This window comes from Balaenoptera ricei, chromosome 15 (assembly GCF_028023285.1).
Source record: "Balaenoptera ricei isolate mBalRic1 chromosome 15, mBalRic1.hap2, whole genome shotgun sequence".
NCBI lineage: Eukaryota > Metazoa > Chordata > Mammalia > Artiodactyla > Balaenopteridae > Balaenoptera > Balaenoptera ricei.
Genome location: NC_082653.1, coordinates 84,786,648 through 84,811,373, shown reverse-complemented (window position 1 = coordinate 84,811,373; position 24,726 = coordinate 84,786,648). Strand labels below are relative to the sequence as shown.

The window sequence follows — 24,726 nt, the reverse complement described above, 5'->3', positions numbered from 1 at the left end:
ATATATAGCAGTGTGTATCTGTTAAACCCAAGTTACTAATTTATTGTTCTTCTGCCCTTTCCCCTTTGGTAACCATAAGTATTTTTTCTGTGTCTGCGAGACTATTTCTGATACTTAACCATTTTAAAAGAAATTTATGGTTTATCGTTTTACTTAGAGAATAAACAAACAAAAGACCCCTCTCAAACCCTATAAATATGTATTTTAAAATATGTGTATATTTAGATGTATATATATATGTGTGTGTGTATATCTGTATGCATTCCTCTCCTTTTCTTAGCTAAACAGTGGCATTCTATGAATACTTTTTCACTTAAGAATGCTCCATACTAGTACTGACTCAGCAACTCATGTTGACTTTGACCTGTTGAAGTAATAAGTCAGGTGCCTGAAAAGAACCCCTTAGCAGGAGACTGGAGACTTGCATTTTCTCAAAATGACAGTTAAGGTAGTGTGCTGAAATCTGCCCCACCTTTCCAAGTCTCCATGGGAATGAGCACAAGAATTTTAATTACTTCTGACCCACATTTTGGATCGTTTGTGTCCATCTTCTCTTCGGGGTGTTTGTGATCCATAGTTAAACATTATTAATTATAAGGATTATAATCCACTGAACTTGCGTTCTAAGGACCCAAGGGCTCTGAGTATGAAAATAGCTACTACTTTTTGGGTGCCCTCTATCTGCCTAGGATGTGCCAGGTGCTGTGCATCCCTGATCTCACTTATTTCTCACAAATACGCTGTAGGATGGGTGTCCTTATCCTCATTTTACAGAACCAGCTCACGGGGCATCGAGCAGTTGCTGAACCTGGAACCCGGCTTCTCTGTGCTTTTCTCACCGGGTCATGCTGAAAAGAAAAAAAGGTTTTACTATTTTCCTCACCTGAGATGCTGCTCTGATGGCAGGAGGGAAGATTACAGGCAAATCACCTGGATCTTGTTGATCAACAATCCGGATTGTTAATAAAATTATTTTCCTCTTTGCCTCTGCCTCTTTTCTCCTCTTTCCTCTCATAATCCATTGTACGTCTATGAAAATACTTTTCACACTGACATAATTAGTTCTGTTTGTTTCTCAAATTATAATTAGCAGACTGTCTTTCCCAGAGATGTCAGAAGATTGGGGCTGAGTTAAATGTTAAGTCATGAGGCTAAACTGATTTACCCGCCTGCTTTGTAGCAAGGAACTAGTTAACCTTGATATATAGTAAACTTCAAATCTTGTTAGTGTTCCCATGTCTTCTCTTTGACTTCTCATTACATCTAATTACAACATGCTTCTTACCTTGCTCAGTTAAGCTTTATGGTAATTTTGTTTGCCATTGTTTATGGCAAAAGAAGAGCTTGTTAAAAATGCCTCATTGCCTCAATGGCATTTGGAGACAAAGAATGAGTAACCAGGGAGGAGATATATATATATCTCTCACATCTCCGAAGCCCATCTGGTTCTTCAACATAGTTCTAATAAACAGGACTGCCAATTCTCCACCCATGAAAATCTTTATAGGCCCAAGAATAAATTTAGCTGATCTCCAAACCTGTTTGCACATTGTCAGACTGGTTTTGTGTCTTTTGGCAAATTTTCCATGGAAGACCCTAGCCTTTAACATTTAGTCTCCTAAAAACTGTATAAAGAATAGTTCATTTTGCTTTTGGGAGGGGATGGTTTGAAAAACAATGATAATTCAGCAGCATGTGTTCTGTCGTCCTCAAAGATAGCATCCACTATGCACCGAAAGGAAAACATAGCTCACAAAAAAAGCGAAGTGAGCTTTTTAAAGTCAGCGATAAATGTGGCAAAATGCAATGCTGCAAAAATAAGGGAAATTAAAGGTTTGCTCAAATCCTTTGAAAAAATATTATTTTCATAATAACAAAACTAGCCAAAAGCGGGCTTCCCTGGTGGCGCAGTGGTTAAGAATTCGCCTGCCAATGCAGGGGACACAGGTTCAAGCCCTGGTCCCGGAAGATCCCACATGCCGCAGAGCAACTAAGCCCGTGACTACTGAGCCTGCGCTCTAGAGCCCGTGAGCCACATTACTGAGCCTGTGCGCCACAACTACTGAAGCCCGCAAGCCACAACTACTGAGCCCACGTGCCACAACTACTGAAGCCCGCGCACCTAGAGCCTGTGCTCCACAACAAGAAAAGCCACCGCAATGAGAAGCACGCGCACTGCAACGAAGAGTAGCCCCCGCTCGCCACAACTGGAGAAAGCCCACGCACAGTAACGAAGACCCAACGCAGCCAAAAATAAATAAATAAAATAAATAAATTTATATATATATAAAAACTAGCCAAAAGCTAAAAACCCTCAAATATCTATTTCTTGGCCCAAAACACGGAACATCAAAAAGTACAATTCTTTTTAAACAGTAGACGTATAAAGAAAAATGATAATCTAAATAATAGTTACAATGACAAGACTAGAAATGCCCTATGTAGTTTATAATCTTGCCCTTTGCATTACAGAGGGGAAAAAAAGCATGTTTAAAAAAGATTCTGAATATGAATTCATTTTGTGGTAGAGAATTTTTAAACGATTTTTTTTTTTTTTGGGCAGCACCGGGAGGCTTGCGGGATCTTAGTTCCCCTACCAGGGATCTAACCCGCTCCCGTTGCAGTGGAAGCATGGAGTCCTAACCACTGGACCGCAAGGGAATTCTCTTAAATGATTTTTAAATTTTTTATTTTACTTTTTATTTATTTATTTTTTGGCTGCGTTTGGTCTTCGTTGCTGCACGCAGGCTTTCTCTAGTTGTGGCGAGCGGGGGCTACTCTTCGTTGCCGTGAGCGTGCTTCTCATTGTGGTGACTTCTCTTGTTGCGGAGCACGGTCTCTAGGCGTGCAGGCTCAGTAGTTGTGGCGCACGGGCTTAGTTGCTCCGCGGCATGTGGAATCTTCCCAGACCAGGGCTCGAACCCGTGTCCTCTTCATTGGCAGGCGGATTCTCAACCACTGTGCCACGAGGGAAGCTCCTTAAATGATTTTTTTAAAATAATTTTTTAAAAACTTATTTATTTATTTTTATTTTTGGCTGCCTTGGGTCTTTGTTGCTGCGCATGGACTCTTCTCTAGTTGCAGCGAGCGGGGGCTACTCTTCGTTGCAGTTCGCGGGCTTCTTATTGCGGTGGCCTCTCTTGTTGCGGAGCACAGGCTCTAGGCGCGCGGGCTTCAGTAGTTGTGGCATGTGGGCTCAGTGGTTGTGGCTCGTGGGCTCTAGAGCTTAGGCTCAGTAGTTGTGGCGCACTGGCTTACTCTGCAGCACGTGGGATCTTCCCGGACCAGGACTCCAACCCGTGTCCCCTGCACTGGCAGGCGGATTCTTAACCACTGCGCCACCAGGGAAGTCCCTTAAATGATTTTTAAAAACAATTATTATCACAAATCCATTTGGGGCCAAAGGATTTTTAAATTTAAATACATTTAAATCCATCTTACACTGTTGCTTTCTATTGTCTCTTTCTTAAAAGACTTGACTTGTTTTTCATTTACCCAATGAAACTTTTTTCCCACCTGAACTAAATTCCCAGACTTTCTCTTGGGTGGGCTTAAGTAATGACATGAAATACTGTGTCTGAAACGAGAAACACAAATACGGCCCACAAATTTTAATAGAAATCTATATGCTTAAGCAGGAATGTAAAAACTCACTGTAAAAAAAATCCCCTTAAAACCACAGAACACTAGAAGTTTTGAAAGTTCCAATATTTTTACTTTTTACATCAGAGACTTTATAATTAATATCATAATTATTAAAAGATTAAACTATATGTAAGTTGACACTGTAATCTACACGAGGAGTAAGTTCTGCCTGTTGGCCCCAAGCTTTCCTTTTTTTCTTTTTTTAATTGTGGTAAGACACATAACACAAATTATATTCTAATAATTTTAAAGTTCAGCAGCATCAAGTACATTCACGTCGTTGTGCCACCCTAAACCCACTGTTCAGCTCCTCAGCTCCTCCACTAGGGGGCGGACGAACACAGCGCATCAGCCGGCCTCTTCGCACCACCTAGTCCACGCATGCGCTTCTCACCTGGGGAAGGTAAGCGGGGGCGGGGCCTGGGCGGAGCCTCGGGGCGGGGCCGGGGCACGCAGGCGCGGCGCGCGCATTGTGACGTCAGGTTGCGCGGCCGGGCTGGCACCTAGCCCCGGCTCGCTGAGGAGCTTCCCCGAGTGTGACGCGCTGACTCCCCTCCCCGCGGACTCCCTTCCCCGCGGCCCGCCCGCCCGCCTCACCGCCGCCTCCTTCGCTCCTTCAGAGCGGGCCAGCGGCCGAGGCGGAGGCCCGGAGGCGTCGCGGCGCCGAGAGGGCGGGCGGGCGGGCTTCGGAGCGCCGGGAGGGCCGGGTCCGCGGCCGGTCGGTGCGCGGCGGGCGGGCGGCGGGCGCCGGTCTATATGGCGGCGGCTCTGTCGGGCCTGGCTGTCCGGCTGTCGCGCTCGGCCGCCGCCCGCTCCTATGGGGTCTTCTGCAAGGGGCTGACCCGCACGCTGCTCATCTTTTTCGACCTGGCCTGGCGCTTGCGCATCAACTTCCCCTACCTCTACATCGTGGCTTCCATGATGCTCAACGTCCGCCTGCAGGTGGGTGAGCCGCGCCCGCCCGGCCCCTGTCCCCCAACCCTCCCCGAGCGCCGGTCCGCCCAGCGCGGCCCGGCCCACCTCGCCCAGGACGATGAAGATGCCATCGGGAGCTGCCAAGCTGGATGCTGAATGTATGCCAAACGCCGTGCATTTCTCCCGCAACCCCACGGGGGAAAAACCCGCTGAGGTTATTGTTATCCCTGTTCCGCAAACGAGGCGGGGTGGGGACGTGGAGCGGCCTGCCTCGGGTAAGGGCCTGCGGCTGGGTCGTGGGGTCCGCGGCCAGGCAGGTGGATGCTGCCACGGGCGCCAAAGGCCCTGGCCCTGAAGAGGAAATTTTGCCCAGAAAATTGCAAATTCTGGGGCGCGGGGGTCGGGGGTGCGTTTATGGTTGACTTTTCTAGTTCCCAAACTTGACGAAGCTTTGAAAAGAATTAAAACTTAAGAGAGATGAATTAGTGTTAACCAGTGTTCTGCTGGAGGTATCTCATTTATCCTGGCGGGGGTGGGTGGTGGTGAAAGGAGTGGGGGTGATGAGAGAAAACGAGGTGGAAGGAGGTAGAGAGGCAAAGGTTCAGAGGCTCGAAACAGTTCAGGTGTGAAATAGTACACACACACACACCACACACACCCAGCACCTTGGAGATCATCTTTGCTGTAAATGATTGACATTTCTACATCCCTCAAATTCCAGATGCCTTTTTCTAGTGGAATGGAAAGTCATCAAATTGAGAATTATTCCTTTGCGAGTGTGTCATAGATGGCCGAGTGCTGAGCGTGTCTTGGATTCCGTTTTCACGTGGTGGAGTGTCTGCTGTGTGCCGGGCACGGGCTCTGCGATGGCGGGATGGGTCCCTGGCCATCGAGAGCTTCCAGTCTGGCAGTACTGGGGTTACTCCCTGGTGTGCAAACTGAGGAAGCCTGAGCCGTAGGACTGCGCGGTATCGACATGGGCGGGGCAGGTGTTTTCCTTTTTCCCTTTGGTTTAGTTGTATCAGAAAATAATTGTCTCTAAGCTTGAACTGTCAGGTTTTGGGTGCCTCTCCCTTGTGCTGGCAGGCCACATAAAACTTAAAACCCACTGTTGATCAAAATTGTGTTCAGGTGAGTTGGGATGAACCTGTCTCTCTATTTTAGGGTCCAAACTGAGATACTTTTATGTGAGCAGGGACTTGCGGCATCCTTAAGTGGTGCCCGACGAAAGGAGTAGAAAACTCGGATACCTTTGCAGCAGGTGGTATCAATGTGTGAAGAAGGGTACTGGGAGTGGGGACTGGGATAAATCAGAAAGCCTGTGCTCTAGCCAGTTGTCACGAGCCAACTGTTGTTTGTCAGATATAGCAATTTACAAGAGAAATTGGAAATCCTGATTTTTAAATATCAACTTAAGAAAAAATAAACTGTGGGCAAAACAAAATATTTGACCCGAAGCTCCACTTTGGAAACTCTTGTTCTAGTGTTACATTTATAATTTGCAGTCGTCTGTAAAAATCACAAGAATGACTGTAAGAGAAAACCTACGTAATGTTGAAAATACCCAGTTTTGTACCATTAAAAAAAAAAAATCAGCTTTCTCATATGCTCACTTAGCTATTTATGACCACTCCCCTAGTCCAAGCTACTATAATCACTCACCCGGACTATTGCAGGTGCCTCCATCTATTCTCCACAGGGCCCTTAGAGAAGTCTTTTAAAAATATAAATCAGATCGTGTCATTCCTCACAAAAAAACGGAAAACAAAAACTGCTTCCCATTGCATGTGGAATGCAGTTCACATGTTTCTGTCCTGCAGATCCGATTTCTGTCCACCTTTCTAACCTCTCCCCTGGCCTGTTCCTTGCTTGCTATTGTTTCCCTTATTTTCCTGTCTACTCTTTTTTTTTTAGAAATTCACGTTCTTTTATTTATTTATTTATTTATTTATGACTGTGTTGAGTCTTCGTTTCTATGCGAGGGCTTTCTCTAGTTGCGGCAAGTGGGGACCACTCTTTTTTTTTTTTTTTTTTTTTTTTTTAAATTTTATTTATTTATTTATTTATTTTTGGCTGTGTTGGGTCTTCGTTTCTGTGCGAGGGCTTTCTCTAGTTGCGGCAAGCGGGGGCCACTCTTCATCGCGGTGCGCGGGCCTCTCACTATCGCGGCCTCTCTTGTTGCGGAGCACAGGCTCCAGACGCGCAGGCTCAGTAATCGTGGCTCACGGGCCTAGTCGCTCCGCGGCATATGGGATCCTCCCAGACCAGGGCTCGAACCCGTGTGCCCTGCATTGGCAGGCAGATTCTCAACCACTGCGCCACCAGGGAAGCCCGCAAGTGGGGACCACTCTTCATCGCGGTGCGCGGGCCTCTCACCATCGCGGCCTCTCTTGTTGCGGAGCACAGGCTCCAGACGCGCAGGCTCAGTAATTGTGGCTCACGGGCCCAGTTGCTCCGTGGCATGTGGGATCTTCCCAGACCAGGGCTCGAACCCGTGTCCCCTGCATTGGCAGGCAGATTCTCAACCACTGCGCCACCAGGGAAGCCCTTCCTGTCTACTCTTTGCATGCACCAACCCCCTTCCGGCCCCTGGGCACTTGCACTTGCTGTTCTTTCCACCTCGGTGCTCTTCCCTGGCTCTTTGAATGCGGATATATTCTCACACCCGGGTTCTCCTTTCGGAGGGGTCTTTTGGGGTCACCAAATAGGTATGATCTTGCAGCTGCTCTCTTTACTGCAAGAGTGCTGAAGGCTTGTTTGTTTCATATCAATAAGGAGTGGAGGAGTCCATTTCTATTATGATGATTAGGGTTTCCAAATCTCTCAGTTGCTTGTTAAGGCAGGGTAATCTCTGGAAAGGTTGTTCAAATACAGATTTCATAACAAGGAGTTTGCACTGCGATGATTGAGGGTAAGTGCATTTTGGAGGCGGAAAGTTGGCTCTGTGAGGAGTGGCGTGGGCAGTAGGGAGAGCTGGGTACACCAGGCTAATGGATGACTTGGTGGGCCTGATGTCAAGTCATCGTCCAGGTACAGCACAGCTTTAGGGAACTGGGGAATCTGGATGCTCTGGCTGTAGAGTGTGGGCTTTGTTGGTCAGTTCAGGGGTGAGTGGGAGGTGGGGAGGCCCAGACAAGGTGGTCGCCGGGTACCTTGGGGGAGGGCTGTCTGAGAACTACGTGAGGATTTTAGGTGAGATCTTGGGCTTGGATCAAGTGCAGCAGCAGCCTGTCGCATGCTGAGGGGGGCAGGGTGGGAGTCGGGGTGTCTCTTTACTGTAATATTTCCATCTGCTGCTTTAAACTCCCCTGCAGGTTTAGAGTTTCTGTTCACTGGTGGAAGATCATTAACTTACCTGATTTGAAGGTTTAATGATTCTGGCCTCTGGTAAAGAGAAGTGCAACAGGAAATAAGGCACAGGAGTAAGGGGACAGGCCAACTCACGGCCACATGCTTACTCAGGACACTCTGTCCGTCCTCTTCCTTGCAGGGGTGCTGGAGGCTGTTTTGTGAGTAATAAGGAATAAAGGACTCTGTGTCCCACATGTTTACTCAGGACCCCCAAACCATCTGTCAGTAGGGTAGCCAGGCATTTTAAGGAGATTGATACCTCTTCTTCAATTTGAGAGTGATTAAATGAGAAAATAGATGCAAAGGGGCTTTGTAAACTGAGAAGGGCTATGATTTAAAAATACTGTTTGCAAGCAAGGCTTAATCTCTTAGAGTCATTAGCTTCCTACTTATTTATATATACTCTGAAATACAAGGCAGTGAAAAAAATGAGAATCCGTACCCAATACTAAATGTAGTAAAAGGAAGATGAAAAAAAGTGCACTGAGAACCTGCTATAATTGAACAAGTTATGCCTACAACGTTTCAGTTACTTGCCTGTGGAAAGAATCAAGTATCTTAGCCCCAGGTCACCTAGATTCGCGTAACCATTAAAAGAAGAGGCCTGAAAGAGACCAGCTGGAGAAGGTGACGTTATGAAGGAGAGGGACGGTCGTCACACCAAGCTGTGGCCTTGGCTTCTGAGCAGTCAGCCCCACGGCCCGACGCCGGGCCGGCCAGGCCGAGAACCTCTCTTGGCCCGTCCTCTGCGGCCCGTCTCCCTGTTTTGTTTCTAACTGCTCTTCTTCAGTCTCCTCTCTCCGAAGGACTTTCTAGATCCATAGCTCCATAGGTTTCAGTGTTCACCTATCACTTGAAAATCTATGTTCATTCCTTCCAACCAGGTAAAAAGAGTTGAGGAATGCACGCAGGGCTGGGGAAGCTGGGTGCTGTTCTAAATAGAGCATTCAGAGTGGGCCTCAGTGGTGAGCAGAACTTGAAGGGGATGAGGGCTTTAGCCACGGAGATGCCTGGCTTAGCAGAGTGTTTGGTTTTCATGCAGAGAAGCCTTGCAGCCCGTGCGAGAGCTCTGCGTGTCCCAGGGCAGCGGGAGGTGGCCGGAGGCTGAGACTGAGAGGCTCGTGTGCCTTGGACTGCCAGGACGTTGGCCTTGACTGATAGAAATCATCTTATGGCCAGACAGTTTCAAAAAGTAGTAAAGATTCCAAGGCCCTGTTCCAAGGGTCGACTGCAGCTTGAAATGAGTTTTATTTTGTTGCTTGATCTACATCAAGCTCCTGGAAGAAAGTTGGAGGAAATTATAGACTATTACGGAACATCATAAAAGCTTAAGAGGCAAAGTCAAAAGCATGAGCTCAGTTAAACGTAGGAGTTTGTTCTGGCTTCTGGGATATTGAACAGCTATATACTTTGAGATGGAAAATTCCAAACGTAGGACACATAAAAATACCATGGAATCTTTCCTATCTTTCAAGGGAATTCATAATCATGGTTTTTCATAAACTTCTGAAAAAAGTTCCACCTATAAAGATAGGTTAAAGTAGATTTTGAAAATTTTTTAACCTGCATAAAATTCAAAAGAATGGTACAATGAACACCTGTATCCTTGACTCAAGTTTTTAAAAAGTCTTAGAAATAAATTCTCACATAATGGTTCAAGCAGATGTTAAAGTATATGAATTAGGTCTATATGTACTAATGCTAAAAGGTATCCACCAAATAAATATACAGTGAAGAAAAGCAAGTTTAAAACCCATCTAAGTAGTACCACATTTAAAAAATTTTTCATAAATACACTTGTCAATACCTAGAGCAGGGAGAAGCATTCCAGGACCAGGAGGCAACCCTAACTCAGGAGAGAGCCTGGGCATTCCTCCTCACATGATCTGTGCAGAAGGGCCAGTGTTTCTTCACCTCCACAGACTGGATGGCTTGTAAACAACAAACATTAATTTCTCGCAGTTCTGGAGGCCGAGAAGTCCAAGATCAAGGCACCAGTATGGTGAAGCTCTCTTGAGGGCCCTCCTGGTTCGTAGCCAGTGCCTTCTTGCTGTGTCCTCACATGGTAGAAGAGGCTAGGGATCTCTGTGGCATCTCTTTATAAGAACATTAATTGGGGCTTCCCTGGTGGCACAGTGATTAAGAATCCGCCTGCCAATGCAGGGGACACGGGTTTGAGCCCTGGTCCGGGAAGATCCCACATGGCCGTGGAGCAACTAAGCCCGTGTGCCACAACTACTGAGCCCGTGTGCCACAACTACTGAAGCCTGCGTGCCTAGAGCCCGTGCTCTGCAACAAGAGAAGCCACCGCAATGAGAAGCCCGCACACTGCAACGAAGAGTAGCCCCCACTCGCCGCAACTAGAGAAAGCTCGCGTGCAGTGACAAAGAGCCAACGCAGCCAAAAATAAATTTAAAAGAAATTAATCTCACTCACCTCCTAATACCATCATCTTTGGAGGTTAGGGGTTCACCATATGAATTTTGGGGGGTTACAAACATTCAGACCATAGCACCTCCTGATAGGTTTGTAAGATCCAATAGAAATGAATTGCTTTTAAACATAAGAACTAAAACTATAAAACTCTTAGAATGTAGGGGAAAATCTTCATGATACTGAATTTGGCAATGATTTCTTGCCAAAAGCACAGGCAACAAAAGAAAAAGATAAACTGCACTTTGTGAATATTAGACATTGGTGTATCAAAGGATACTATCAAGAGAAAGAGGCAACTCACAGAATGGGAGAAAGTATAGTTGACCCTTGAAGAACACAGGTTTGAACCATGCAGGTCCACTAATACGCAGAATTTTTTCAGTAGTATATACTAACACTACGTGATCTGAGGTTGGTTGAATCTTCAGATGTGGAACTGCAAAGACGGAGGAACCACGTATAGGAAGGGTTGCTGTAAAGTTGTACTCAGATTTTCGACTGTGCGGAGGGTCAATGTCCCTAGCCCCCAAGTTGTTCAAGCGTCACCTGTATTTGCAAACCATATATCTGATAAGGATTAATGTCCAAAATATGTAAAGAACTCTTACAACTCAACAACAGCGAAAAACCCAATCCAAAAATTGGCAAAGGACTTGAATAGACATTTCTCCAAAGAAGATATATCAATGGCAAGTAAACCCAGGAAAAGATGGGCAATTGGAACATGTTTGTGGACAGCCAGTCCACCAACTATGGTGAGGCTCTGACCCATCATTATGATGACCTCTGAGCCCCAGCTTGCCCACTTTAGCCTTGTGGCCCCATGGGATGTCCAGAGGAGGGGTCCTGGTGGCCAGGCTCCTCTCCCCGTACCAGCCCTGCAGGATGTGGACACAGTGTCCCCCTGCCTCTGGGCTCTCACAGACCCACCCGGGTCAACTTCCCTCCCTGAGACTCGGCTCCTCCCATCTCTCCCCATCCAGCTCCAGGGACACTCATGGACCTGAAGGGTGAGTGACCACTCGTTTCTCACTGACAGAATCTCCCCACCCAGACCCAGGGACCTTCACGCCAGGCTTAGTCTCCAAGAGCCCTCACTAACTGCTCCAGTTCCAAATCTGAGCCCAGCCACACAGGCTGAGAAACACTCCCCCTGCCCAGCCCTCGCCTGGCCTGGCACTGCCCCTAGGATGCCTCTCTGCCAGGGCGGTAATAAAACCCAGTGCTAGGAGAGAAGAATTAGGGAACTGCAAATCAAAGCCACAACGAGATGCTACTTCACACCCGTTAGGTTGGCTATTATGGGGTGAGGGGGAGGGAAAGAACTGTGAGGATGTGGAGATTAAAACCCTTGTGCACTGTTGGTGGGAATGTAAAATGGTGCAGTTGCTATGGAAAACAGTTTGGCAAGTCCTCAGAAAGTTAAACATAGAATCATTGTATGATTCAGCAAGTTCACTGGTAGGTGTATACCCCAAAGATTTGAAAACGGGCTCAGGCACTTGTGCTCCAGTGTTCATAGCAGCACTATGGACAACAGTCTAAAAGTAGATACAGGGGCTTCCCTGGTGGCGCAGAGGTTGAGAATCCGCCTGCCAGTGCAGGGGACACGGGTTCGAGCCCTGGTCCGGGAAGATCCCGCATGCCGCAGAGCAACTAAGCCCGTGCGCCACAACTACTGAGCCTGTACTCTAGAGCCCGCGAGCCACGGGTGCTGAAGCCCGCATGCCTAGAGCCCATGCTCCACAACAGGAGAAGCCATGGTGGTGAGAGGCCCGCGCACCGCGGTGAAGAGTAGCCCCCGCTCGCCACAACTAGAGAGGTGCCCATGTGCAGCAGCGAAGACCCAACGCAGCCAAAAATAAATAAACAAAAAATAAAATAAAAAGTAGATACAATCCAAGTGTCCATCAACAGATGAGTGGATAAACAGAATGTTTTATACTTTCAATGCAAAATTATACATCTTTGAAAAGGAATAAAGTTCTTTTTTGGCTGTGCCGTGCGGCTTGCAGGATCTTAGTTCCCTGACCAGTGGTCGAACCTGTGCCCCCTGCAGTGGAAGCGAGGAGTCTTAACCACTGGACCACCAGGGAAGTCCCAGGAATAAAGTTCTGATACCTGCTACAGCTTGATGAACCTTAGGGACACTATTCATAGAGACAGAATGTGGAAGGTGGTTGCCAGGGGCTGGAGGAGGGGGAATGGGAATTGTTTAATGGAAACAGTTCTAGTTTGGAATGATGAAAAAGTTCTGGAGATGTGTGGTGGTGATGGATGGTAGATTTTATGTATATTTTACTGCAGTTTTTAAAAAAGTACTAGAAAAGTGATTATGCTGTTGGTTGTTGTGGCAGTGTTAAGTTGCCATAGAAGTTTCTAAGAGCCTATTCTTAATTTTGTTGTTGTATGATCACAGTAACAAACTTGGGGGTGTGGCCAGGGTCCAGTGGCTTGTACATTTTTAAGGATTTTAGCTTACTCTGAGTGAAATGGGAAGCATTTCACTGAGATGTGACCTAATCTGATTTGCTTTCATAAAGGATCATTTTTTTCTTCTTTTTTAAAAAAAAGGTTTATTTTTTCTTTTAAGGATCTTTTTTTTTTTTTTTCCCTGCACAGCATGGCTTGTGGAATCTTAGTTTGCCAACCAGGGATTGAACCCAAGCCCCAGCAGTGAAAGCACCGAGGCCTAACCACTGGACCGCCAGGGAATTCTCTAAAGATCATATTTTTAAAAAACCTTTATTATGGGAATATTCAAATATACACAGAAGTGGAGGACAGATGTCCCTTGGTACCTGCAAGGGGTTGGTTTCAGGACCCCTGGGGATACCAAAATCCACGGATGCTCACATCCCTTGTATAAAACCGTGTAGTATTTGCATGTAACCTGTGTATATCCTCCCTTATACTTTAAATCATCTCTAGATTACTTTTAATACCTAATACAATGTAAATGCTATGTAAGTAGTTGTAAACACAACGTAAGTGCTATGTAAATAGTTGTTAGCACACAGCAAATTCAAGTTTTACTTTTTGGAACTTTCTGGAAATTCCCCCCCCCCCCCAAAAAAAAAAATTCTGTTTTTTTCTATTTCCTCTTGGTTGAATCCTCAGATGCGGAACTTGCAGATATGGAGGGCCACCTGTAGTATAATGAACCCCATGTATCCATCACTTCTTTTCAGTAAGGATCAACTCTTTGCTAATCCTGTTTTATCTCTTCTCCCCAGTCCTGCACTGTGTCCATCTAATCACCCCACACCAGAGTATTTTAAATAAATCTCAGACAGAACAGATCACTTTTTTGGTTTGTTGCTTAGTTTTTACTTTGAAGTAATTTGACTTACAGAGGTTGCAGATCAGTGCAGAGAGTTCCCATAGACCCTTCCCCCAGCTTCCTCGAATGTTGACATCTTACTTGGCCAGAGTACAGGCATCAGAACTAAGAAGTTAATGTTGGTGTAACGCTATTTGGATTTCACCAGTTTTTTCCACCAGTGAATTTTTCTGTCCCTGGACCCCACAGTGCATTTGGTTGCCATGCCTTAGTCTCATCCAATCTGTAACTTCCTTAGTCTTGTCTTTTATGTCCGTCAGTTGTTTTTTCAACTTTTGGATGTTTTTCACTTTTTGGCCATTATGAGTACATGCACATTCTACAGGCACACCTTAGGTATTGTGGGTTCGGTTCCAGACCACTGCAATAAAGCGGTTATCGTGCTAAAGCGAGTCACGTGAACTTTTTGGTTTCCCAGTGCATATAAAAGTTATGTTTACACTATACGGTAGTCTATTAAATGTGCAATAGCATTATGTCTAAGAAATGGACATACCTTAATTAAAAAATACTTGATTGCCAAAAAGTGCTAACCATCATCTGAGCCTCCAGTGAGTCGTCATCATTTTTGCCGTAGTAACATCAGAGGTCACTGATCACAGACAACCATTACAAATATAATAGCAATGAAAAAGTTTGAAGTATTGCCGCAATTACCAAAATGTGCAGATACGAAGTGAGCAAATGCTGTTGGAAAAATGGCGCCAATAGACTTGCTCAGTGCAGGGTTGCCATAAACCTTCAGTTTGTAAAAAACACTGCAAAATGTAATAAAGCGAGGTGTGCTTGTATAGGTGTTGTGTGGGCATGTGTTTTCATTTCTCTTGTTTATGTACCTAGGGGTGGAATTGCTGAGTCATATAGTAACTCTGCATTCAGCCATTTCAAAGAGATCACTCTTACTTCACGGTAGGAGTGGAGGGTGGAAGCAGGGAGACCCTTAGATGAACCGGAGAGGATGCTGGTGGTTTCTCAGGGCGCAGCAGGGGAGGTGATGGGAGGAGGCTGCACTGTGGGTGTATCTCGGTGTTTGAGCCAACAGGCTTGCCAGCCTTAAAGGCAGAGGTGGTGTGAGAGAAAAGCTCATTAGCATCTCTTTGTGTGTGAACTATACATGTTCTTTACCCATTTTTCTGGTGGGTTGTTGGTGGGTTTCTTGGAGCCACCAAGAAACCCACCAACTTATCAGACACCTTATCAGTTGTCTGTGATAAGAGTTGAAATTTTTTTCCAGTTAGTATATTTTTGACTTTGCTTATAGTGTGTTTTGCCACACTGAAGTTTATGTAATCAAATTTAACAATCTTTTCTGACTTTTGGGTTTTGTCATAGTTAGAAAGGCCTTTCCAATGCTAAAGATATAAGGAATTCACCTGTTATTTATTCTGGTACTATTATATCATGTTTTACTTTTAAATGTAGAGTGTTGGAGTTTATCCTGGTATATGGTGTGTGACGTTGATCCGAACTGACCGTTCTCTGAACAGCACTGCCGAGAGAAACCTCGTGTGTGTGACATTCTTGTCCTTGTACGTACATTCACGAGAAAGCAAGTTTCGAGAAGACAGAGCCCTTTTTGTCTGCTTGGTGCACTGTCCTGATACCAGCGCCTAGAACAACGCCTGGCTTAGGGGCTCCGTGAACGCTCGCTGATTGAATCTGTAGCAAAAAATCATAGCTGTAGAATCCCAAAGGAAAGGTTATACTCATTTGTAAATAATTTTTAAAGTCATTGCCAACTTGCCCTCCACGGAGGTGCTGCACTGTGTGTTCTCTCTGGCCATGCGGGGTCCCTCTGGTTGCTCCCCGTCCCCTGTGGCCACTCCAGCCTGGGCCTCGGCCTCGGCCTTTGTCCCCCACTGCAATGTGCTGGTCCATGCTTAGGCCACTTCCGTGTTGCCATCCAGTGGTCACTTCTCTGTCCTCTGCTTTACAGACCCCCTCAGCAGCGTTTTGTCACTGGTTCCCTCTAATGCTCTTGCTGATAATGGTACTAATAGCAGCTGTTTCTTGGATGCCACAGGCTGCTGGTCAGAGAACAGGCTGGGTGCTTTCACATGAAGAGTCCTCACACATCCTGAGGAAAGAGGACACAGCCTAGCTCAGCCATCCTTCTCGCCTCTCGGCCCTCGGACGTGTGAGCGCACCTTTGAGCCTCTGGGTGACCGAAGCAGGGGACAGGGTACTGGCCCGCAGGAGCCGCACAGCCAGCTTAGAGCGCAGGTGTGATTTGGACGCGCTCAGTGGTTTGCAGCAGGAAGTCGGTCCCTGTGGTCTGCTTCCTGTGCTTATGATTCAGTGTAACGCAGAGATGACCCAGCCCTTCCTATTTCTCATCCTCTAAACTGTGTAGCAACTTGAGCAGTTTGTTGCTCAGCTTGTGTGTATCAGCTGCCTCCTCAGGCTGATGTTCCAGTGCTGAGCTCGGCGATGGTCAGGTCTGCTAACGCTCACCTCTGAGAGCTGTGAGTGTGTGGTATCACTCATATGTGGGACCTAAACATAACACAAATGAACGTACATGCAAAGCAGAGACAGACTCACAGATACAGAAAACAAACTGGTGGTTACCAAGGGGGGGGTGCAAATTAGGGGTATGGGATTAACAAATACAAATGATGTATCAGAAGATAAGCAACAAGGATATATTGTATAACCATCATCTTGTAATAACTTTTAATGGAGTATCATCTGTAAAAATACTGAATCACTATGCTGTACACCTGAAATTAATATAATATTGTAAATCAACTATACTTCAATTTAAAAAAAAGACCGTGAAGCCAGGTGGCCTTGGAGCGCGTTTGTGAGCTGTCACCAGGCAGGACCCCCTTTAAGCCCATTGTTGTCTAACCTGGCCGGGCAGCCCCTGCTCGATTAGCTGTGTCCGCGCCCCCAGCCCCACGCCGGCCCGCTTTGGGAATAGCCTTGCCAGCTGGCTTTCGGGAGCACAGAGGCTGGGATATTTTTAGTTTCCAGAGCAATGGTATCCAGCCCATCATGTCCCTGAGGCCATTAATAGCTCAGGTTAGGGAAGGTAAGGTGTCGGCCATCCAAGAGGGCACAGCTGCCTAACTGGGTCAGGCCTATTGTCACGCAGCAGGTCAGCTGCCTCCACAGGTGGGGACTCTGGTGGGAGAGACTGCTCCTGTCCGCCCCGAGGATCGTGGACACACCAGAGAACCTCGTCTCCCTGCACACCTCACCCCCTCTGGCCTCTGTGGTTCCATTTTCGACCTGTGTCATTCTTTGCGGGGCAGGGGGAGGCACCTGTCGGGGAGGTACAGAGGTTAAGTTCAGGATTTACTCTCAGTCCCGCACTTTGTTTTTCCTGAATCGTACTGTCTTGAATTTCGGAATAGACTTCCCTCATTCTGGGGCAGGGAGGGGGTGTGTCAGTTTTTGTGGATATGTTCATTTTGTGGATATGGTTTGCCATAATTTATGCTGCTTATTATTTTGTAGACTTAACATGGGCCTTGAGGGGTGGGAAATGATGAGAGAGCTGGTGCCGAGGATGGTTAGTTATATAATTGTGCGTATTTTATTTTGTATGATGTAGTGTGCCAATATGTATGTATTCAAAAGTATAGTGAGAATAAACCACAAAAAATATTTCACAGATGACTGCATGTTTGGAAATTACTTGAAAATTATTTCTGGCTCTCAAAATATAAGTAATGTGTGTAACTATCTAATATCAAAAGAGGTGGCTGGTTGAGGGCTCAGAGCCAAAATGTTTTACTGACCTACTGAAGTATTTTTGTTAAGATAATTGAATACATAGTTTATTACTGCATTTACTAAAGAGTTAGGAGATCTTCAGTAAGCAGTTTATTCTATCATTATTAAATACGTGATTATCATTATTGAATGTATGATTACATTAATAGTATCTTATTCAAAATATTTTAACACAATTCTGGCAACACTTCATCTTTCTGAATGGTACTAAGTCCTCATACAAGGACATAATAAAAGTAGTTAGAAACTAATTTTCCTGAGAGTTGGCCCACATTAAGTGACCTGTTTTTCTTAAGAATTTTTTTTTAAACCTATTCTAATATGTATTAAAAATATATTTAGGAATGCTTCCATTTCAGGAAAATGTTCATTCTTAGTACATTTCAGATCAGTAAAATAGATGTAAGGTTTAAAATAACATGCTTTGGAGAGTTAATTTGAGAGAACTGTCAAGAGAAGTTAATTAGGTTTGACTTGGTGAACTTTGAAAGTGTTTGTTTTGATTCGTAGCCGGAATTGCACCTCTTAAAAGTACAAGTGTAACTATGTGTGGTGATGGATGTTGACTTGTTGTGGTGATCATTTTGCAGTATATACAAATATTGACTTACTGTGTTGTATACCTGAAATTAATACATTTTATGTCAGTTATATCTCAATTTAAAAAAAAGAATTGCACCTTATGTTTGCATATGGCTTCATACTGCTCAAATATATTTGTATCAGTTGTTATATGGAATAATGGTCACACTTGTACAGATAAAAAGTTTTGAGCATGCCCTGTGGAGATATGTATATCTCCACGGTATAAATAAGTATATATATACTATTTTTATAAACTATGTATTTTGCTCTACCAAAATATGGTATATATTATAAAACATAGAAAAAGTTACAAGGGGAACAAGGTAAACATGAACTAGGCAAGGATGTTCTGATACTTTCTCCCATGCTCCTTGAGTTGGGGGCACCCCACTTTAACAGCCGCTGGCCTAGTGGAGTGAGTGAAGAGTTCTTCAGAGTTTACCTGACGCTAACTTAGTCGTTTGTGCAGGAAACGTATGTAACCACCCTCTTTTTGAAGCACTCAGTGCAATTGGTGTCCGCGACCCTGGGTTTTCCCGAGGCGCTTTGAGTCTCCCTCCTTAGTGGCTTTGGTGGGCCCCTCGCCCGTCTGGTCTTTAGATCCTGGAGACCCCTGCCTTCTGTACCTCTGTCTTCTCTCTTGACCTGTTATACCAGGCCGTCATTTTATCTGCCTCCCCAGAGCTGGCGACTTCTGAGTCCAGGTCCGCAGCTCTGACGTCTCTCTTGAGGTGAAGGATTTACTGACCCACCTGCTCGCCAGAGCCCCGCAGCCCAACTCTGCTGCCCGGTCTGAGCACCTTCCCTGCCTTCCAGACCTGCTCTCCTCCCCCTTTGCGGTTAGTAACACCTTCACTACCCAGAACTGAAAGTCAAGAAACCTGCGGGGTATCTCACCTTCTTCTACACCTAGTCAGTCACCAACTTAAAAAAGATTCTTCAGTTTCTCTCTCCTCTTTACTCTCACAGGCTTACTTCCTTTTTTCCCCTGCAGTATTAGAATAGCCTCCTAATTGGTCTGTTTAAGGTGATTCCTTTCCAGTCTAGCCACCACACTGCAGCCGGAGAAATTAATCTAGAAAGCAAATCTAGCCAGCGTTTCCTGGCTGAAAATTCCTCAGTGGCCCTCCATCACCTGCTGGATGAAGCCCAGCTCCTTAGGACGGTGGCCCGGGCCTCTCACTGTCGGCCCCTGCTCCTCGGTGGCTCCGCAGCCCCATGGCTTAGCCCTCTTTGCTTTCTCCCTCAGCCTCCAATAATACTTACCTGCTGTGTTTTCTTCCCAGTGTACTCTCTTTAAATTTTAAAAAACTTACACAGTCATAAAGCTTAATGAGTCTCCTGGTGCCACGAGATTAGTTAAGGGAAACAGCAGTTTCCTGTCTCCCATTTCTCCATCCAGCCGACCGCTTGCAGCTACAGCTGGTTCTCTTAGTGTTTACTTCTCTGTCTGTAAATTGCACGCTCGTAGTGTTGCTTCTTAACTTTTCATTTTTTGAGTTAGTCTTTGTCTTACTGTGGAAGAAGAGTCAGACGCAGCTGTCTTAAACCTGAACCCACATTTCCATCCCTCCTCCTTCCAAAAAGAGTTACTACATTTTAGTTAGGTTGCTGTTCCTTAGGCTAGCCTCTTAGAAAAATTACTGAATGCAACGTATGTATTTTTTAAGTTGAAACATTTATCGATGTTCTCTCGAGGTATGCTTCTTTTTAAAGGAACATGTGTCAGACACTTTTTAAAAGTCATCAATTAAGGAGGGAACTAGTAAGATGTTATAATCAGTGTAAAGCAGAATTAAGACAAAACACATACATATAATCAGGAATGCTAAAGTGAATTTACAAATAGATGTAAAACTGGTCAATATACATACAAATAGATGTAAAACTGGTCAAATTGCATGGTCAATATGCAATAATCCGTTGCATTCCTCTGGACAATATTAATTTCCATTTCTTTGGACAGGAAATCACTTGCCTTCCTCTTAAGTTTTCTACAACTTAGAGCTGTGAAGCATCAAAGAGAAAGTTGTGGAGCCCTGTTAAGTTAGATAACGGAGAGGATGCACTAGACAGCACACCTGGTAATGTTGTTTTTTGGGTCCATTTCAAAGCCTTTCACAGTTTTTCCTACATCTTCCCCATTTGGAGCATAGTGTCACAGAAAGATTATTCTTGGTCACAGAAAAAAGGCTGGTCTCAGTAGGTGTGCAGGTGCCTCAGGATCAGTGACCGCATGGGCCACCTCGAGTTTGCTCTTGAACAACCGGTGAAGTCACAGGTCAACTTCTGTCCAGAAGTTTTCATGTGGAGTCTGAGAGTGGGGAACTAAGCCCAAGAAGCTTTCTCCGCCATATTTTTACCTGCAGTACATAAAAATCTGGGTGAATTCTTCTCTTATGGAGGCTCCAAAATTTGCTGAGATTCCTCACCAGCCGGCGAGTGATCTGAGGCTGGAATCGTGGATCCCAGGACCCCTCCAGGCTGGCTTTCCTGGGAGGGCTTTGTAGACACCGGATCCATAAGTAAAGTTGCCCTTGATTCCTTAAAAGTGGCTTGTTGTGCCTGAGTCACTGAGACTCATTCTCAAATAGGACGCTTTGGTAAGACCTTGGTTGCCTAATTGTGTCATCCAATTTATCCCGGTTAAAGGGAGGACAGATTTTTTTTTTTAATTTTATTTATTTTTGGCTGCGTTGGGTCTTCGTTGCTGCATGTGGGCTTTCTCTGGTTGTGGAAAGTGGGGCTACTCTTCGTTGCGGTGCATGGGCTCTAGGCATGTGGGCTTCAGTAGTTGCGACACATGGGCTCAGTAGTTGTGACCCGTGGGCTCAGTAGTTGAGGCTCTTGGGCTTAGTTGCTCCACGGTATGTGGGATCATCCCGGACCAGGGATTGAACCCGTGTCTCCTATTTGCAGGTGGATTCTTAACCACTGTGCCACCAGGGAAGCCCCCAGGAGGACAGATTTTTATCGAACCTACAGGAATAACTATATTGCCACGAAAAGTGCAGAGCCTCAGAATGTATACTTTTATTATTTTTAAGTATTTTTAGGAAACACTGCATTAATAAACTACTGTTCTTTTTGTTGTGGTTTCTAATTGGTAGGTTGGTACATTGATATCCTGTTTTCTATCACAGTGTAGGTATCCTTGGTACCGGAGACTGTCAAAGAGATCTTTGTATTTGTTGGGAAATAGCTGTGTGTGGACTCTCTTAAGACCCTGTCTTCATTATTACACTTTAATTTGTTGGTCTTTTCCAGGTTCATATTGAGATCCATTGAAGGCCTTCCGTGGACTGACAGACGTGTCCTGGGGCTCAGGGTGTCAGAGAACACACAGCATGAGGGACGGAAAGGGGACTCTCAGCACCTGCCTCGCAGAAGAGAAGGGAGCAGGCGATGACTCGGACAAACTACTGTACAGAGAACTGTTGTATAAGAGAATGCAGGAGGAGAGCGCTTGCCCTTCAGATATAACTTCCAGGATGAATAAGCCTGCGGTTGATGTAAATGGAAATTCACAAAATGAGGAGTTATCACTGGAAATGAAAAATGATCTGAGTGAGGTCAGCCTCTTGCTTCACGATGGCAACAGAGTGCTTCCATATCTGCAAGAACCAATACGAAGAAATTCAGCTTCAGCAGCTGCTCAGAGCAAGGCTGTGGATCTGTTCTTTGCTCCCCCAGAAGAGCGTTTCGCTGGGGCATCCTGTGGTGTCGGGGGAGCTCAGGGGAGGGACTGGCTGGGAGGAGGGCCCAGGGCCACTGACAGCCACGGAGGACGGAGCCACAGGGGAAAGCCTTGGGGGTCAGGACTACCGTGCCGTCAAAAATGGTTGGAAATGGGGATTTCTGAGGATGAACCACCACGTGCTTTTCTGGAGAAGCTGGACTCTGCGTCGGAACCCTCTTGCCTGCGTTCCGTCCTGTCTGCACTGCTGCACGCACATCCCCACGTATTCGTGAAAGATGAGACAAAATGTGTTTTCCCTGGCCGTTCAAAGCCCATGTTTTCAGGGCAAAGAGTAGAATACAAGAAAATGCTTTCACGTGTAAAAAGTACCTCAGATGATCTGCAGGAAACACTGGCGTCACTGGCTCTACAAGCTTCTGAATTAGCAAATCTCTTATGCCATAGTTAAGGTACAGGCAGAACAATAAAAATAGATTAATTTAAAAAGTTGTCCTAGAATGATTTCTTTTGCATTAAGTCTGGATGCACAGGGTGCAGCCATGAAGCTCCTGCTTTGGTTTGTATGACCAGACATACTTAAAGTCAGTGGAATTTAAACTCATGGAAAGCTGGTTGATACGGAAGGAAATTTTTGAGTTTTAAATTGTGCTTGAAAGACACTTAGAATTGGGAAGCCGTGTCAAGGAGAATATTGATATATCCTATCTAAATATCAGATTAGAATCAAAAGATTTAACAAAGTTTTTAATTTACCTTCAGCACCCATCCTAAAGGGCTACTGTCCCAGATACTGTCTCTCTAGACTGTCTCTGACCATCTAATGGAAATAGATATTTGTAAAGTTGACTCTGAGCCAGGCTGAGTTGATGGTAAGCTGTTACCATTTCTGCATTTTGCAGAATGAGCAAAATCTGATTTCTTTTCTCACATCCCTTTCCTTCCACTTGACATGCAATTTAAATGGAGGCCCTACGGTGAAAGTTGCAATATTAACCTTACCTTTAGATAACGCTTTCTCAAGCTAGGAACCCTAGCAGTGTTACTCAGAATAAATAATGAACTTGAGCCTGTCTGCCGGGGCTCAGTTATAGAGAAAAATCAAGCATTTCCCTTAGAGAAGGTTTCCAGTTTCTAGGAGTCGAGGTATCTCTTACACTAAGATTTTTTTCTGAGAGAACACCTTTTGTTGTGTGTTGATCACTTTGATAAAAGGCATTTTAGAGTGTAAGTTTTTAAAGAGTCCGAAAGTAAGGCTTAACCATTTTCGGAATTATTGATTGCATCTATCAGTTTATATTGTGTGCTAAATTACTATGCCGTGTGCTATTTTAGTGTTTTGGGGAAATGAAAAATAAAACCTGTTCTTTAGCATAATAAATGTCTTATTTTACGTGTGTAGTCTTGGTTCCCCTTGTCTTCATTATTAATGCTGCCCTCCTCATCTGCAAGTCTTTTAGCACAAAGTCCTTTGCTGATTTAGAAGATTGGAAGCAGAGAATGAAAAGCATTACGTCAAGTTACGTTGGAACTCAACTCTCACTTTCCTCCCGGATGTAACGGAATGCTGTATTGTGCTCCTTGGTTACGGGGGGTGCGCTCAGAGAGCCCCAAAGTAAGAACCCTTGTGGAAAAAACGATCTCTAGCCGGTCTAAGAGGACACCGACTTGACTGAACGATTAAAGCCCTGGTTAGTGGACACTCCGTCTAGGGGTCACCCGTGGGTGGTGAAACGAGATGACACATTTCAGTGTTTCAGAATGGGAACTGTTTTCTTGTCAACACCTTCTCCCTGCCTCCCCCCCCTTTTTGTTTTAAACTCAGTCTGCTACTTTGAGATGGAACTTTCTATGACTCATCAACTGTTTTTTTTTTATTTTGCTTTGTAAATTCCAAGTCTGTAAATTTTCAACCAGTTGCAAACAACAAATACAGAATTTCCTGCTTAGCATTAACTAAATTAACTTGAAGTGTTTTCATATGGTTATATCAGAATAAGGTGTGTTTTTTCTAAAAGCTCACAATAACTTTTTTTTTTACATTAATTTTTTAATACACTTATACTAAGCTGAAATTTTTCCCTTTGGTGCTATATTGGTTCCAGTTGTGTCTGAAGGTGGCCTCTCCTGTGGAAAGTTCTGGGGTAGAGAGGTGATGATAGCTATCGTGTATGACATTTCATGACTGTGAAAGAAGGCCTTCTATAAACATTTTAATTTTTGAAGCAATTAGTAGAGAAATAAGATATTCTTTTGAATAAATTGTTTCCATGATTGAATTATAAAGGGGATCACTCATTTGAAATATTTTAAGTTGTATCATTTTGGCAATGAAAACTAAGGGAAGCCTGTTTTAAAAGTTCTGACATTTATATGCATTTTCTTCTTTTTTGCCTTTATGGATTCTGTTCTTAAAGATTGAACAGCACAATCACTTTAAATTTAGAAACAGTGTATAGCACAAAATCTTGGACTCGGTTATTCTTATTTGGAAATCATAAAATCTTTTTTTTTTTAAACATTAGAATGAATGTTGAGATCTTGAAGTGATTATGAAGTTGCAAGCCTATAGAGAATAAAAAATTAAGAAACTCTTGCGTTTAAATCGATCATTCTTTACGTGACTTGATTTTATAGCTAGGAAGCAAGACGTATTTTGGAGCTTGGCATGTGTATTCTAAAATGCATATAGACCATTTACTATAATTTCACAGAGAGTAAGAAATGTGGGGACTTCCCTGGCAGTCCAGTGGATAAGACTCTGTGCTTTCACTGCTGAAGGCCCAGTTTCACTCTCTGGTCGGGGAACTAGGATCCCACAAGCCTCTCGGCATGCCAAAAAAAAAAAAAAAGAAATGTGCTATAAGATTCTTTTTGCACTTTACCATAGATAACTTTTAAATTCTTCTTAAACTTTCCAAGGAGAAGAAATAGAATTAATGGATCTCCTAAACCATATGAACTCAGAGCTGGAAATGGCCTTTAAACACCAGCCAGTGCTGGAAGCTTT

General features: G+C 44.7%; 1 protein-coding gene across 2 annotated transcripts; it reads left to right on the top strand.

Annotated features, from left to right (window-relative positions):
• Window positions 1-4,186: 4,186 nt before the first annotated feature.
• LOC132348599 (small integral membrane protein 10-like protein 2A) lies at window positions 4,187-22,205 on the top strand. 2 transcript variants are annotated; one of them, XM_059896282.1, is made up of 2 exons: window positions 4,187-4,587; window positions 18,702-18,865. In XM_059896282.1, exons 1-2 carry the CDS (start codon window positions 4,402-4,404, stop codon window positions 18,735-18,737), a joined length of 222 nt encoding a protein of 73 aa, XP_059752265.1. In that variant the 5' UTR covers window positions 4,187-4,401; the 3' UTR covers window positions 18,738-18,865. The 2 variants fall into 2 exon arrangements, with proteins under 2 accessions (XP_059752265.1, XP_059752264.1); XM_059896281.1 differs by lacking the exon at window positions 18,702-18,865 and adding an exon at window positions 21,287-22,205 and having other exon boundaries at window positions 4,326-4,587.
• The last annotated feature ends 2,521 nt before the right edge of the window (window positions 22,206-24,726 follow it).